At 36.7% G+C, this 15,716-nt stretch overlaps 1 protein-coding gene across 1 annotated transcript; it reads right to left on the reverse strand.

Annotated features, from left to right (window-relative positions):
- Positions 1 to 2,004: 2,004 nt before the first annotated feature.
- Positions 2,005 to 9,883, reverse strand: LOC145670089 (uncharacterized). The gene is made up of 3 exons (XM_081738458.1): positions 9,780 to 9,883; positions 3,805 to 4,001; positions 2,005 to 2,479 (listed from the first exon to the last, which is right to left on the reverse strand). Exons 1-3 carry the CDS (start codon positions 9,881 to 9,883, stop codon positions 2,124 to 2,126), a joined length of 657 nt encoding a protein of 218 aa, XP_081594584.1. The 3' UTR covers positions 2,005 to 2,123.
- Positions 9,884 to 15,716: the final 5,833 nt, after the last annotated feature.

The raw sequence follows: 15,716 nt of genomic DNA on the forward strand, positions 1-15,716 counted from the left end.
GAAACAAATCTGAAAAACAAACATTTTATATTTAGAACTGAACATTCTAAACATTATTTACATTACTGCTATTATAAACAGGACCCAATTTCACATCTAAAACATGAGTAGGCAACATGAAATATGACACAAATCACATGTTTACCAGTAATAGAACTAATTTTATAACAAAGACATACAGGTGATTATTTCGCTACTAGGCTCAAGTAATTGCCATTATCTCCAAGACCATTCAGTACATTCTAAATATGCATACGTAACACACGCCTTGCAAGCATGTCGTTACTAGAGAAGATGCCGGTAATGTTTGTCACTACTGTCGAAGCACAATTCAATGCAACACTTCATGTTTGGGGTTACGTCATCGTTGCCCTTTGCCAGCACCAACACAATATCAGGGCAGTGTTCATATTGTAAATACGGCAATGCGTAATACGGCGCCAATTGTCTCGACGACATAAGGACTCTTTCCCCTTCCTTCCCAAGAACGTATATTTGTTTGATGCATGCTTCATAATTATACGTTTCGGACTTGAAATATTTGCATTTTTGAGTCTAGTACCGAAAGATTCTCCCCGTGTATTTACACCAAAATTTATACAAATAGTAGACAATTGAACTCAACTTAAATCTGGAATTTTTAATGTTTAGTTCAGAGGAATGTTTTATGACATATTCTATTAGTACTAAATAAACAAAGTTACATTTTATACAATATTCGCCTTGCAGAATACAATAGTACAAAGTATCTTCAACTAAATAAATTTTGTAAAGTAAAAAGAGAATATAAAACACATTTCCAACGAACTGAATCAAAGTTGATTCTGAATATAATTGTCATAGTACTTGATTTTTTGGTTTCACGAAAATAAGCCTTCGTACCTAATTAAATGTTCTTTCGTATATATTTCAATACACGCTAGTGTCTTCCTCAATATGCACACATTGTTGCGTATTGAGAGAGATACCAGCGTGTGTTGAATATAAATGGAAGCTACATGTAATCAGATACAAAGAGTGTCTTCACTTTTCAATATGTAACCTATAACATCCTTAATATTCTTAGTTTTATTATTATCTCTTAGTTGAATTATCCACAACTGTTTTTCTTTTCGTGTAAAAGTGAGAGAAACAGACACTTTTCTTGATACATGATTAAATACACTTAATTAAAGTAACAAATAAAACAATCATCAGTAGTTAGATGTTTCTTGCAAATTGAAACTGATACAAGAGAAATAAGAGAATACAGGGTGGCTCAAAAGTAGTTTTACACCCCTGCATTGATCAAGTATAACATTCTAGTTTATGGGCTTATTTGCTTCGGCTCTTCCGAGCTTAAGATGTAGGTAAAATCACATTAAGAACAAATAATAAAGAAATTAAGTCTACCTGATGGATAAAAATAAGAAATGATACAGAATGTAATGAGCTGATTACTATTTTCTGAATACCTACTTTTGGGGCATCCTGTTTTTTTTTATTTTTTTTAAAGAAAAAGCTTATTAACGATGCAATAGTTTCGGAAATATATTAACCTCCCAGATTTTTTTTGATTGGAGAATAACTTCTGCAATATAAGCCTCATTGTATTTAATAAGATGAATATCAACATTCTTTGCTTTTTCAAATTGTGGATCTGCAATGCACAACAATCCTTCTCTCTTACCTGTAATATGCATCTGAAATTTAATTTGTGCTAGATATTTTGAAGCCGGAGAGCCTGTATTGAGTATATATCTTTTTTCAGATTTAGTGTTCTGGGGACACTTTATTTCCACAACACAATTATCGTCCACAGCATCAGGTGATGCACCAAAGAAAGGCAAATCTGGCTTCAAAACTAGTCCGCACCTGGAAAATTTCCTACCAGTCAGTTCTTCGACCCTGTGAAGAACTGAAGATTCAATTTTGCGTCCGCGTACCATAGCTTGAGTTTCTACACTGCGAGAACCCAATATGGTTTCTACAAGACTACCGTCAGTAGTCTGACAGCGACTAGCTTTATAAATTCTTGAAGCAGTAATCCTTCCAAAGCGAAGTTTATGCCATAGCTCGGACTCACTTTGAGATGACGTCAGTTCTGAAGCTTCAATACAGGCGAAATCCTTCATCTTACTGCTTCAGAACTCTTGAAACTCATCAAGAGTATCCTTTCCAGTGAAAGAAAACCAACAACATAAGTTATGCAGCGATAGTTCATCTATTGGTGTAACTGGAGTAGAATGACTAATTAACAAGTTCTGCCGCCCTTTTCTTTTACCTTCTTCAATCACTGCTGACAAAAAGTCTGTTCTAGGGGGAACGAATGGTACATTAACGTCTGAAGAAACCAATGCACTACTAAAAACAAATTGTCTTGCCCTGCCAACACATGACAGAACAGACTTTTTCCAGTAGCATGTAGTGGACGTGGTTGCTGGCTCTTCACTCCGTCTATGTATCCACATTAAAAATGGTACAGCGTGTTTACAGCCGCCTGCAAAAAATAAATAAGTAAATAATAAGACTTTTCTTTAAAAAGAAATAAGTATAAAAGATTATATTGCATATTAACATATATTTGCGACACATTGATATAACAGTGTTTGTATTTTACCTAATAACATGACTGAGTCTCATTTATCCTATTTCACAACATTCTTATCTTTTAGCACCAGCAGCTACGAACACGGTAATGCACTACTGTCATTACGATTAAGTAAATTTAAATGCAGTGTATCAGCTGAAAATACACCAATAAAAAATGTAAGTATGTGGCAATTAACAATGAGAGTTGCGCGGTTTCATTTTTCTGGACAAGTTTTATCTTCAGCACACGGAAGATCGCAAACAATATTAGTGGAGCGCATGCTTTTGATGATGATTTAAAAGTGTTGGAAATTGCGTCCTTTACTGTGTGTCAAAAAATGTAGTGTTGTTTGCGGTTTGCTGAACTCAAGTTGCTTGTGATCGTACAAGGAAATTTAGGCAACAGAACCAGAAGACCATCGTTACATTGTTCATTGACCTAAAAGAATTGCTGGAAACTTTCAGTGTTGAGGAAGAAAGGCAGTGACAAAAAACTGATGGATGAAGAGAAAGTTAAAGCAGTTCGGGAAGCTTTTCAGCAAAACTTACGCGAACCAGTCAGGAATATGAGTAAACAACTTCGAATCCCACGATCATGTACCACATTGATACATATGCTAACTACACAGATCCCTGCCGTATTACACCCGTAATATCAGATTTCCTGGATAACCATTCCCTAAAGAATTTCGCTTGTAAGAGGAGGCCCTATTGTATGTCCCCAGAGGCTAGCCCGATTTTTTTAAGCGTACGTTGTATACCATACACCAATGTTAGGATTAGATTACTTATTCCAAGAAATACTGCTGCCTGCGAGTCAGTAATACTTTAAAAATTCAATACTTCCTTGACGTTTGCCGAGCAACCAAAGCAACTCACGTGAAAATCTGAACTTATTGTATTATCGTTAGATTGTCGAACATAAAGCAATTGATTTTCATAGCAATTCGTAAATATTCTATACTCATTTCACAGATAGAAATTCCATATACAGATACAAATTCCATTCTAACATACCCAACCTTAGAGCGGGAGACCCGAGTTGATGGAAGCTCATGTGGTTCGGTTTCCATGTTAAGATGCTCCACGTCTCATATAGCTTTGATGCTGAAAGGTTGGTTTAATTGATAAACTCTGGTCAATTAAACCAACTAACCAAATTCAAAGTGCATCCGCGACTATTACATTCCTACAGCGTAAATATATTCTTTAAAATCATAAAATTTAACTAACCTGCTGCAGCTGCACAATCTTCACATTTGGCTACTTCTACCTTTTCTTCTCTTTCATTTATAATTACATAAACGGTGTAATTTTTATTTTTAACCTTGTGTTCTGGCGTTACGCGGTCTTTAATAATGCAGCGATCATTTTCTCTCTTAAGCTGGACGTATCTTACTGCTTCATATCCATATGAGGTTCTTGCTGATCTGAAACATTAAGAAAATAATTTATTAAGAATCATATCTCGCAAACGGCGCGAGATATTCAAATAATAATGTATAAACTCTCCACTTTATGATACCCTTTTGTCGATTTTCATTACGATACATTCATTTGTTAAATTTAACATACCTCCGACAATTCTAACTCCAACCGGAAGTAGGCTTAAATCTTGCAAACGGTGCGAGATTTTAAAAAAATATCGAAAATTATCTCCTAATTAGAATAAGAATAAGAATAATTTATTGTCGTTAAACAACATGATGTTGTAATAGACAACGTCAGAATTTAAGTTTGCGTACATGTAATATTTACAATTTTAATTAATCAATACAATATTTTATATTTTACCTAGTACTACTTTTCTATTTTAACCCTGAAATCTCTTCCTGAAATTCTGAAATACTATATATACACTTTTCTAAGAGCCACTTTTTACAAAAACATTTAAAATTGTTAATCCCCATTTCTCTCACTCTAAGTGGCAACAGATTATACAATTTCATCCCTATATATTTATAACTATTTTGAGTTTTGCACAGCCGCACATGGGGAATATTTATTTCATTTTTGCGCCTTGTATTGTGTGAGTGAACACTACTTCGAGTAACATAATTTGTACAGTTTTCTTTGATATACATAAGGCACGATAATATGTACAAGGATGGGATGGTCATTATTCCAAAATCTTTGAAAAAATGTCTGCAAGATTCTCTCTCTGGAATTCCTGTTATCGTTCTTATCGCTCTTTTTTGCCACTTAAACACTGTTTGTGCCCCGGCAGAATTACCCCATAATAGTATGCCATACGAAAGATGAGAGTGAAAGAAAGCATAATATGCAGTGACTAATAGACTTTTACTTACAGATATTTTTAATTTACGTAACACATATACTGCCCTTGATAATTTTTTACAAAGTTGCATAGTATGCACATTCCAGTTTAATTTCGTATCTAAGTGTATCCCTAATAGATTAACTGAGGAGCATTCTTTTGTATCTGTTGTGGAGCTGCTGAGAAGAAAGTATAACTTCTCTGTTTTATTATGATTCAAATGTAATTTATTGTGGAACAGCCAAACAGTAGATTTATCTATTGCTTTATTATTTTTCGTGTGTATTGCGTTGATATTATTATCTTTCGTTATAAATGTAGTGTCATCGGCATACATAACAGTGGTTTCTAATACGTAGTCAGGTAAATCGTTAATATATACCAGAAATAGAAAAGGTCCAATGACACTTCCCTGTGGCACTCCTGTTAATATATCAAGTACGTTTGACTTTATTTTGTACACACACAACTTGTTTTCTACTTTCAAGGTAAGACCTGATCAATAGGAGCTCAGTTCCTCTGATCCCATAATACTGTAATTTCTGAATCAATATTTCATGTGAAACAGTATCAAAAGCCTTACTTAAATCTAATAATGTTGCGCAAGCGAATGAACTGTTTTCAAAGGCATCAATTATCTCAGATACAACTTTTTCAACAGCTTTAATTGTGGACATACCTTTCCGAAACCCATATTGTGCACAGTTAATGAGATTGTTATTTTCAAAGTACAGAGTTAGTTGTTCTTTCATGCAATGTTCAATAATTTTTGATACAATTGGTACGAGAGATATTGGTCTATAGTTACTGGGACAGTTTTTGTCCCCTTTTTTATGTATGGGAATAGTAACCGCAATCTTAAGACAATCTGGGAACACTCCTTCTACTAGTATCCAATTAATTAAGTGTGTAAGGGGTTCCACTATTACGTCTATAATGTTTTTAATTGTACTATTAGTAAACCCATAATAATCCTCGCTACCAGATGTCTTAAACTTACGAACCACTGACAAAATTGCTTCAGGTGTTACGTTTGTCCAATTAAATGTCAAGTTACTAGTATCATTTCTACATGAACTTAGAATACTTTTAAAGTCTATAACACCGTTTTCTGCGGACTTAGAGATATTGCTTGTATTACCATTTACATACTTAGCACTATTTACAAAGAATTCATTAAAAGTGTCAGGGGATATTGATATTGAATCATTTTCTTTTCGTCCCCCTATTTCCCTGTTTATAATTGTCCACCCTGCCTTACATTTATTTGTATGGTTTACAATAAAATTGTCGTTTGCCTTAATTTTTGCCGCACTTATTTCCTTTCTGTAGTGTCTTTTAGCTCTGATGTATTTTTCTTTTCCCACAGGACAGCCCGATTTGGCCCTATTGTACCAAGCAATGACAACCTTACGAAGCTCTGCTAGTTGCGGAGTGTACCAGTTACTAACATTTTGCTGTAATTTGTTTGTAGATAAGTTATAGCGTTTAAATTTTCTTGGACAACATTCGTTTAGGCATCGTGTTAAAATATACATAAAAAATTCACACGCTTCTACTACATTTTTACATCTGAAGAATATTTGCTGCCAGTCAATTTCTTGTAATTTATGTCTTAAACTACAGATATTATCTAAACTATCCGATATTATGATACCCATTGCCAATTTTTTATCAAGACGTCTTTCACTTGTCTGTAAAGGGACATGTACAGATGTTTTGAGGAATGATAAGGAGAGTCATGCTCATATGAGAATGATGTGCAGTGTAGAGAGCGCAGGTACAGCTAGTAATTTATTATTTTATTAACAAAAGGAATCGAATAATCTCGTATGCACATATTCATATTATTCGTTATGCAAGAATTTTAAGTGCATCTCTAATTACGCAACCATACATGAATTTATGGGCTACTTATTTCTTCACAAAATATACTAGTAGTATTGCATAAATTGTTTCTGACAGGAAACGTTGCATTATGGATACAAAGTCACTGTAGGAGACTTTAACAATTATGGATATGAATACATATGGACATGCATCATAAAGTCGACATTGAAATAAACAACCTGTGCTAAGTTGCCGCTTCAAAGCACGAATTATATCTAACCCGTGTAAAGGTAGGGCGAAGCTAGCGTATTGCCACGGATGCGTCCGTAGGATGCAGGTGCGTCAGCGACGCTGGACATACACGAGTAAGCGAATATAGCGGAAACACACTATATATATATATATATATATATATATATATATATATCATGTTACTAAATGCCGTACCTGTAGACCAGCTTTATCGTTATTAATCGTGACTTAATACACTGCATTGACATACGAATTTAGTTCACAACAGTTTTACTTGCAGAGAACTACGTGTTTGAAAGCATTCCGATTACTTAAAAAAAAGGGGATGTAAGACGTAAGATCCTCATATAGTTTGATTAATTATATGTCCCTATTACATTTTACAAATCTACTGTGCCTGAAAACAACACCGGACCTAATCTTCCTTCCGTATTGAAGAAACACTCGACAAAGTAAGTTGTTATTGTAACCGACCCCGTTTACGGATCCATATATTGGTAATATTTGCAGAATAATATATAATTAATCAAAAAGTAGGATGGCATTTAGTATCTTCCCCCAAATCTACACATAAGGTGTTTTATGCTATATACGGTTTTGTGATATCCTCGTTAGTGTATACTCACCGTCGCTGACGCGCCTGCTCTGAGCCAGTTAGGCGGCATTCATGCTTTTTAGTATCCTCCTAGCACAAGTTGGTTAATACCTTTTGCACAATAGCTCTTACCGCGTACATACACTGAAGTCCTCCTAAAGTGAATCTATACACAAATGCTAGTCCAAACCTCCATCAACTGGTACAAGTATACTGAACCGGTATTTCATCCACAGTCAATACCACGTGATTTGGGGGAGAAACAAAATAATACCCGAAAAAGTATTGCAATTTCACCCCTAATATCACTTATAATGTTGAGAAACGTAGTATAAAGTGTACGCTTCTAAGCACGTAATAAGCTATAAGCAAGATATGATGGAATGAATTTGTTTCCATGAATGCGTTAAGTCACGAACCGAACGACTAACATGAGGAACACAGTGTATCCTATCCTACGCGTATATTGACTGTAGTTGACACAGCTGCTCATCAGCTTTGCCCTACACTGACTCGGTTAAACAGTTCTTGCTTTTACTGGCCACCTAGAATAGATTGTTTAGTATTTTTGTACGGCATTTAGTATCTTCTCCGACTAGTTTCATGGCTCGAAAACCAGTACCTTGTTTCTGTCTAGATTGTGATAAAGGTAGAAAACTACGAGCCCTGCGTGGCTTATAACCCCTTCGCTCGCTGAGCTATATGTTGTGAAATAAGTAAAACTGGAGATCCTATATGTGCAAAATTGGGGGAAAAACTAAGTATCAGCCGTAGTTTTTGCACTATATTTTTTATGGTATGTATCGGATGCTGTATTTATATCCGTAACGATGGAGGGTAATTTTTTAGTAATGGGGGCCAACACTAACGAAGACAGAAAACGTACCCTGCGGGGCTCTAGCCCGCCTCCACTCGCTAACGCTTGCTTGGCAAATACTGTCTGAATTAAATGTTATTAACCTAACCTAACCGAATTGAATATCGAAAAAAAAAAAACGGTTAAAAATCTGGCCCCTCAAAGCAAACCATTAGCCCGATGGAGTTCTCTCAATGTAAATCTGACCCGGAATGCAACTCAACCACAAGAAAAAATTCACAACATAGAAGAACTGCATTTACTAATGAAAGGAGTCATTTACATGAATTCATGTACGGATTCGTAAATTTAGATAACTTACAAATTAATGTCGTGTTGTTATTATTATAAGCAACTTTGTTCGTGCAACTTGAACTTCTTTACATAAGGTTACATCATTTTTGTTTTTTTCATTCGACTCATTAAACTACGCCATATTATATATGATTTTACTTTATATTTGTAGTTTAACAAGGTTGTTTACGTCCATTCCAATATGCTTCTATCGTAAAAAAAAAAAAAAAAAAAAAAAAAAAAAAAATCCAAGTCTTCCAAATAGCTTCTCGCTTTTTAACATCTTAGTATTGTGTTACATTTGCTATGTAGATATCGTTTAAACATTAAATTACAACATATGGTTTAAAATGTAATCATTACAGAAAAATAACACTAAAAATAAGTTTCAACTTACCGCGCTGTTTTCACGCCTCATATTTCAGCTGCACTGTGGTCTTCATTATTAGCGAAAAATGAGGCAATCATAAATAAATCAACATACGAAAGGTTGTTGGGGTTGGCTTTAATAAATCCTAAATCAGTCATTTTCCTTTTCTATGCGTCTTCACATAAAATAATTCCACTTCCACTTCTGAGGGGGTGGAGACGCTCCCCCTTCTATGTTCCAGCAGCGACGCCTTGAACATGGGGTGCAGTAAGAAATGTAAGTGCAAGGGTAAATGACGTAGAAGGTTAGCTTAGTTTAGGAAGTCATGTAGCGTAGGTAAAGATAATGGAGGCTACTCTCAGTAATTACAGATCAAGCTTATTAAGCAGAAGAAGCTGAAGGAGATGATAAATCATTGTGGAATTGTTGATGGATAGAATGGTGCACACCGGCATGGCACCATAACCAAGTAAATAGTGCAAGGAAGAAAGAAACACTGGTCTGTAGTGCTGGGTGTATGTACAGGCATAGGTTAGATGATTCAAGGTACCTAGATCTTCCTGGCAGTAGCAGAGTGGATTATCACGTAGTCCCTGACGATATTTTTGCACTGGAGTCTGTGCGGTGTTGAGTCGAAGTCGGGTGAACAACACATGATGAGCATGAGTCCATTTAGGGTGATAGATAAAAGAACGCGTGGTAGGATTAGGTTCTATTCGCCAGTAGTATTTACCTGTTGCACCTCGAGCCTGATGTTGATAGTTGATAGTTGATATCCATCCTTCGATTCTTAATGCTGGCAAACTTTTCTATCACGCTGGAGTTGAAATCTAGCATGTTGTTGAACAAACATTTTTCTATCGAGAGCATGGCAAGGGCAGTTAACCTTTCTGACCTACGGAAATTCCTCACGAATGTCTTAATTCTCTTTAGAGACGAAAAGCATCTCTCAGGCTCTACTGTGGACATTGGTATGGTCACTATTATTTGCAAAAGGATTGTTATTTCGCTAAAATTGTCCAGTAAATTGTTTTTAAAGATAAGCTGACAGAATCAAAAGCTCGGTGCGAAGTTACTGCTTACTTAACATTGGGTAGCTTTCAACCGCAGTGTCCAGAATATGTTCCGGAAAAATCACTAAAATTAGCAGAACCCAGAAGTTTGGCGGCACCCAAATGGCTTGTTTTCTCAAATCGATTTCGTGCATCCGCAGAAATGCGATCACATACTTCTTTGGCATTGGGTACTCTGCAATATATAATCCTCCCACATTTGTTTTCACCAACTGTTGGAAGAAACATATCACTTGTCCTAATATTGTCTGTGTCATTCCGAATTTTCTCAATAGCTTCAATGAAATATTTAAGTGGTGTTTGTACTTTAAGGGTAGGCCTGCACTGAATTTGATTATAGAAAATATTCACATGCGGCATTATTTTGTGAAAGAATTCTAACCAAAACATGAATTCCCTGTGTTGGATTTCTCTAGTTCTGAAAAGCACTATTTCGAAACATTTTAATTTTCATAGATGGAATTGACAGTTCGTGACTTGAAATTCCATCGAGTAGCTGACCCACTCGGAATACGTCGTACAGCCACTTTTTCCAAAACAGATACACACTGTGGGGAGCAGGAGGAAAAATGTGGAAAACCCTGAAAGACTACAGGAAGAAAACCCTTGTCGATTGATTTTGAGATGCAGTTCTTTCCATTATCATATTTAATTGGTTAACAATGGACGTAGTGTGCCAAAGGAAAGTGTTCTTTAATTTTAGATTGGACGCCATTAATTAATCCCTTATTACCGATGCCCCATTAAATGTATGTGCTATAATTTTGCTACGATCTGAATCTGTGTTAAAAATGTTCAATTCATTTAATATACACTCCCGACAATTCTGGGCTCCCGGACCTTTAGGATTAAAGAAAATAAAAAAGAGGAGAAAAGAGAGAACCGAGCGGCGAGTGCCGCCAGTAAGGAGAAGAAAAAAGCGAGAAAGAGGAATACTTGACGCTTGCGCAGAATGTCTTCGGGCACAACTTAACTCAGCACGGTGGAAGCTATTCTTGGTGTAAAAAAAATGGAAAGTGGACAAGGCATATTGAGATCTTTGCTCAATGCTAGAGATATATTTGTTGAGTAGGCTTGTATAGTTCAAGCGGGCTCAGGGATGAATTCAGGGGGTAGCCCGGGGGGGAATGTCCCCCCCTAAGAAAATTCATTCCCCCCCGGAGAAACTCCCAAAATTTCAGTCACAAAATGTAGAAATTACTTCACCCAATTATTTGCTTTTCTTTCCGTGCACATGCACACGAAATCCGATCCCTCAATATACATATAAATGACGCAGACCCATTCTATATAAATATTAAACATGTAAAATCTAACTTGTAAGATAGAATACCAAATAGTCAATAAACCCTGTATTTCTTAACGCTATGACCGAGTTTGGCAGAACATGAAATTGTCAACTATTGAAGAAAGGTTTGTATTTTAGTAGGTACTATACTCTCGCCCTATATTATAAATTAGTACTGTAGGTAGCAGTAGCACAGATTGAGATAGGAAAGGAAAGATAGGGAAGATCTTTCGATCATTCCATATGATCTCTGATGTTAGCAGACTTCAGTTCTTAAAAATGTACAGTTCTTGCATTATTTGAAATAGAGCACCTAAATCCCATTTCTCGCATCGGAAGTAACAGACGTAAAAATGTTTTACGATTGTTAAAGTAAACATACCTTTCTTTAAATAAAAATAAGTCAGTTAAAGGGTGAGATTCAGAGGGATCAGGGAGGAACAGTTATCCTTCCTGGGTTAGAGATTTATATAGAATTTATCAATATAATAGTAGTATATAAGTGAAAGATTGCTATTGAAGGTGGCGAAGATCCTGCTCAGTGCCGTGCAATGGGGGAGGGGCAAGCGGGGCAACGGCTCCGGGCGCCGAGGTAAGGGGCGCAAAATTCGGGAGGGAAAAAGAAAAGAAAAGGAAATAAAAAAGAGAGGAATGAAACACAAAGGAAAAAAAGTAATAAAAAGTGCTCAAAATCAAGGAAAAGCAGGATTTACTTTTTAAAATTTTCTCACCTTTTGCGACTGATCTGTCGACCGCACTCACACGTACGGGGCTGCCGTCGTATACTCTCGCTCCAAGCGCTGATTTTCCACGACTCGGCACTAAGTCGTGGAAAATCCTACTGAAGACAGTCCTACTGAAGATTTCGTAAACTAAACTATTGATGTGTATGCAATGAAGAAACCAAGGCTAATATGCTTGATTTAGAATCAGAAGTGTGAGAAAAAATGGTAACATTTTGTTAAGATATTCCTATGTATGTTTGTTTTAAGACAAAAATATTTGAGTTAATTTAGATCTTTTTAAAAACTTCTACATTAGTAACAAACAATAACTACTGAATATAGGAAATAATAACAAAAATAGCTACTGTAAATAGCAGTTAAAGTTTAGTCTAAAATATTTTCGCCAGTCTTTATTTAATGTTTTAGATAAAATTAAACGATTTTTTTAAAGTTATAATCTCACATTGAATATTTATCAGCAATTAGTCTCAATATTAGGTAAAATGTGCATGTGAATGGGATTGATAAATATGCTGCTTTCTTGCAAAAATACAGATAAACAACCCTCCCCCCCGAGGAGTTTACATTCCCCCCCGGGTGAAAATGTCTGAATTCAACACTGAGCGGGCTCCATTCAGTACAGCCCGCTCGGTTCGTTAGTACAACTTTCACACTGCTGAAGGTGCTGATAATCGCGCTGCACGCTCGAAAAAGAAGATCGTCATGGGAAGGTTCTGTATTTTGTTAATTAACGAACAGTTTAAACAAATGAATAGATTAAAATTTTTTGAACTAAAATTAGTCTAACACAAATACACAAACATAGGAAGCGTGCTGTAGCCCGGTAGCCCTACGTCAGAAACCGCTACTGCATAACACATGTTGCAATGCGGCTCGAATAGCGAACGCTTCGGTCATGTTGATTGATGTGTGGCCAGCCAATGCCTGATGAAAGCGCCAATTGTAATGCGGTATGAATACGCCAATGCCCACCTTCGATTGTCCAGCCTTGATCTGTTTAGAAGCATCCGTATAAATTAGTAAAGCGTCTGCATGGTGTTGCTTAATATAGTCTTCCCATAAATGCGATGTTAGAGAGCGGGGAGCATTATTCAGCCAGTGGGGCGAAAGAGATGGAAATTCTACTTGCGTAGGAGTGATGTGCGTGGTGTATGAGGATTGGTAGGATGGGTGTTTAGGCGTGTGGTAGATAAAATTCAGCCAATGTTTTACACGAACATACGCAAAATAGGTCCAAGGCAGCTGGCGATGATAGGATAAGGTTTTGCTTCGGTTAGTAGCATATAGGAGTTGTGTTTTGGGGATGATGGGTGACGGTGTAATTGCCATACGGTTCAAGATGAAAAGTTTAGCTACATGAAAAGCTTGGATATTGTATGGAATGATACCTGCTTCTTCCAGGAGTGCCCTGTTGGGTGAGTTTCGAGGTTGCCGAAGTATTGAATGGAGTCCTTGCACTTGTAATCGAACACACAGTTCACTAAGACGCCGAGGTAGTGGAGAAAGAGCTGGGCAGCCATATAGAAGCCTTGATTCCAAACACTGAAGAAATATACATAACTGTGATGAAATATCTAATCCCCATCTCTTGGCACTGAGTCCGCTGATAAGGTTAAGAACGGGTTGCACTTTGGTGTTAAGTGTGTCGAGATGTGCTTTCCAAAGGAGTCGAGAATACAATGTCACTCCGTGGTAATGGAGATGAGGAACAGGCGAGAGGTGGGCATCTTGAAGTATTAGTGGCGGAGCGATTGTGCGCCTTTTCCGGGTGAAGATGATGTACTGGCTCTTACGCCAGTTTACACTAAGGCCATGATCTCTGCACCACAATATATTTGTTTTGTATCAGCCCATCAACATACCGTAGCAGACCTGCAAAGGAAGTGTTTACGAACTGATGACGTAAACCAATCAGAAAACTTTTCCATTGCTGTGACGTCAGTAGCGATTTTGAGTGCTGTTTAAAGTGATTTTACTCCGCAACTAGAAAATAATTCGCTGAGATAGCCTATACAATATCCAAAGCTAGTTCTACATAAATAAAGCAATAAACATATGTTGGTTAAAAAGGAAATGTCCATTATCAGCGTCTGATAATCAGACATTAATTGCACCACTAACAGAAACGGAAATACTTCACACGCTTAAGCAATGTAATCCTACCTCATGTCCCGGGAGTGACGGTTTGCCGTATGCACTGTTATCAACAGTAATGGGATATCATAGGCGTGGATATGGTAACATTATATAATGAACTCTATGCTACTCCGCACTTCCTTCAAAATGAAGGTCATGTTATCTTTATTCCTAAGTCTTCTGATGCCAACACTGTCACACAATATAGGCCAACCACCTTGCTGAACACCGATCTCAAATTGTTTAATAAAGTTCTAGTGAGACGCCTCAAATCAATATTTCAAGACAAAATTAGTCCATTTAAGACTGCTCTCAATCCACATAAAAATGTTTATTATGCGCTGACCAAGATTCGGGATGTTGTAGGTTATTTTACGTTTGATAGAAAACCGGCTTGCCTTATATCCCTTCATTTTCAAAATGCATTTGATCGATTATCTCATGCCTTTCTGTTTGCTGTGTTAAAAGCGTATAATTTTCCGGAAGTTTTTCTTAACTTTCTCACTCACGTTTATAGCACAGTGTTAACATGTTGATAATTTCATGGGTAACTGTTTCTTCTAAATATTACTTGTGCAGTTTCATCTACTTATATCAGTAGCTTATTTTTTAAGCCTAACGACATCTAAACTTTATCTTATAAAAATAATGAACGCCAGTAATTTAACACCAATTAGCTAATACCAGACGTGCACTTAAATATCACTTTGTATTCCCACATATACTGATATAAATTATAACATATGTATAAAATTTAGATATAAGAGCCAATACATTTTATAACTGTAAAATCTTTAAAAACTACAATATAAACAAGCACATTATATATACTTCTTTTTCTTCTTTTAACAACAATTTTACATTGCAACGAGTAAGTGTTATTTCAATAACACGTCTTTCCAATCTCTTAACATCTTCCTCCGGTCTCTGCAAGACAATGTTTCGTACCATCTCCTTTCTTTCCTCCTTGGACCAAATTGGTCGTCAACCTCTGCACTATCTTCCTTCTTGATCAAATACCTTGCCATACTAATTCTGATCACTAAACTCCCACTACTTCTGAGCACATAGCTCCTGTTGAGCACTAAGCTCCCTGACCACACAGCTCCACTTAATTTCCGAGCACACAGCTCCTGTTGAGCACTAAGCTCCTTAAGTACACAACTCTTGTTGAGAACCAAGCTCCCTGACCACACAGCTCCTGTTGAGCACACAGCTCCATTTAAACCTCCGAGCACACAGCTCGTGTTGAGCACGAAGCTCCCTGAGCACACAGCTCCATTTAAATCTCCGAGCACACAGCTCCCTTTAAACCTCCGAGCACACAGCTCGTGTTGAGCACACAGCTCCAATTAAACGTTTGAGCACTAAGCTCACTTTTCCATCTATAACTTATGCCCTTTACCATTCCACTTTCACCTTCAGTG

Source organism: Thermobia domestica, chromosome 14 (assembly GCF_964235325.1).
Source record: "Thermobia domestica chromosome 14, izTheDome1.hap1.1, whole genome shotgun sequence".
Lineage (NCBI taxonomy): Eukaryota > Metazoa > Arthropoda > Insecta > Zygentoma > Lepismatidae > Thermobia > Thermobia domestica.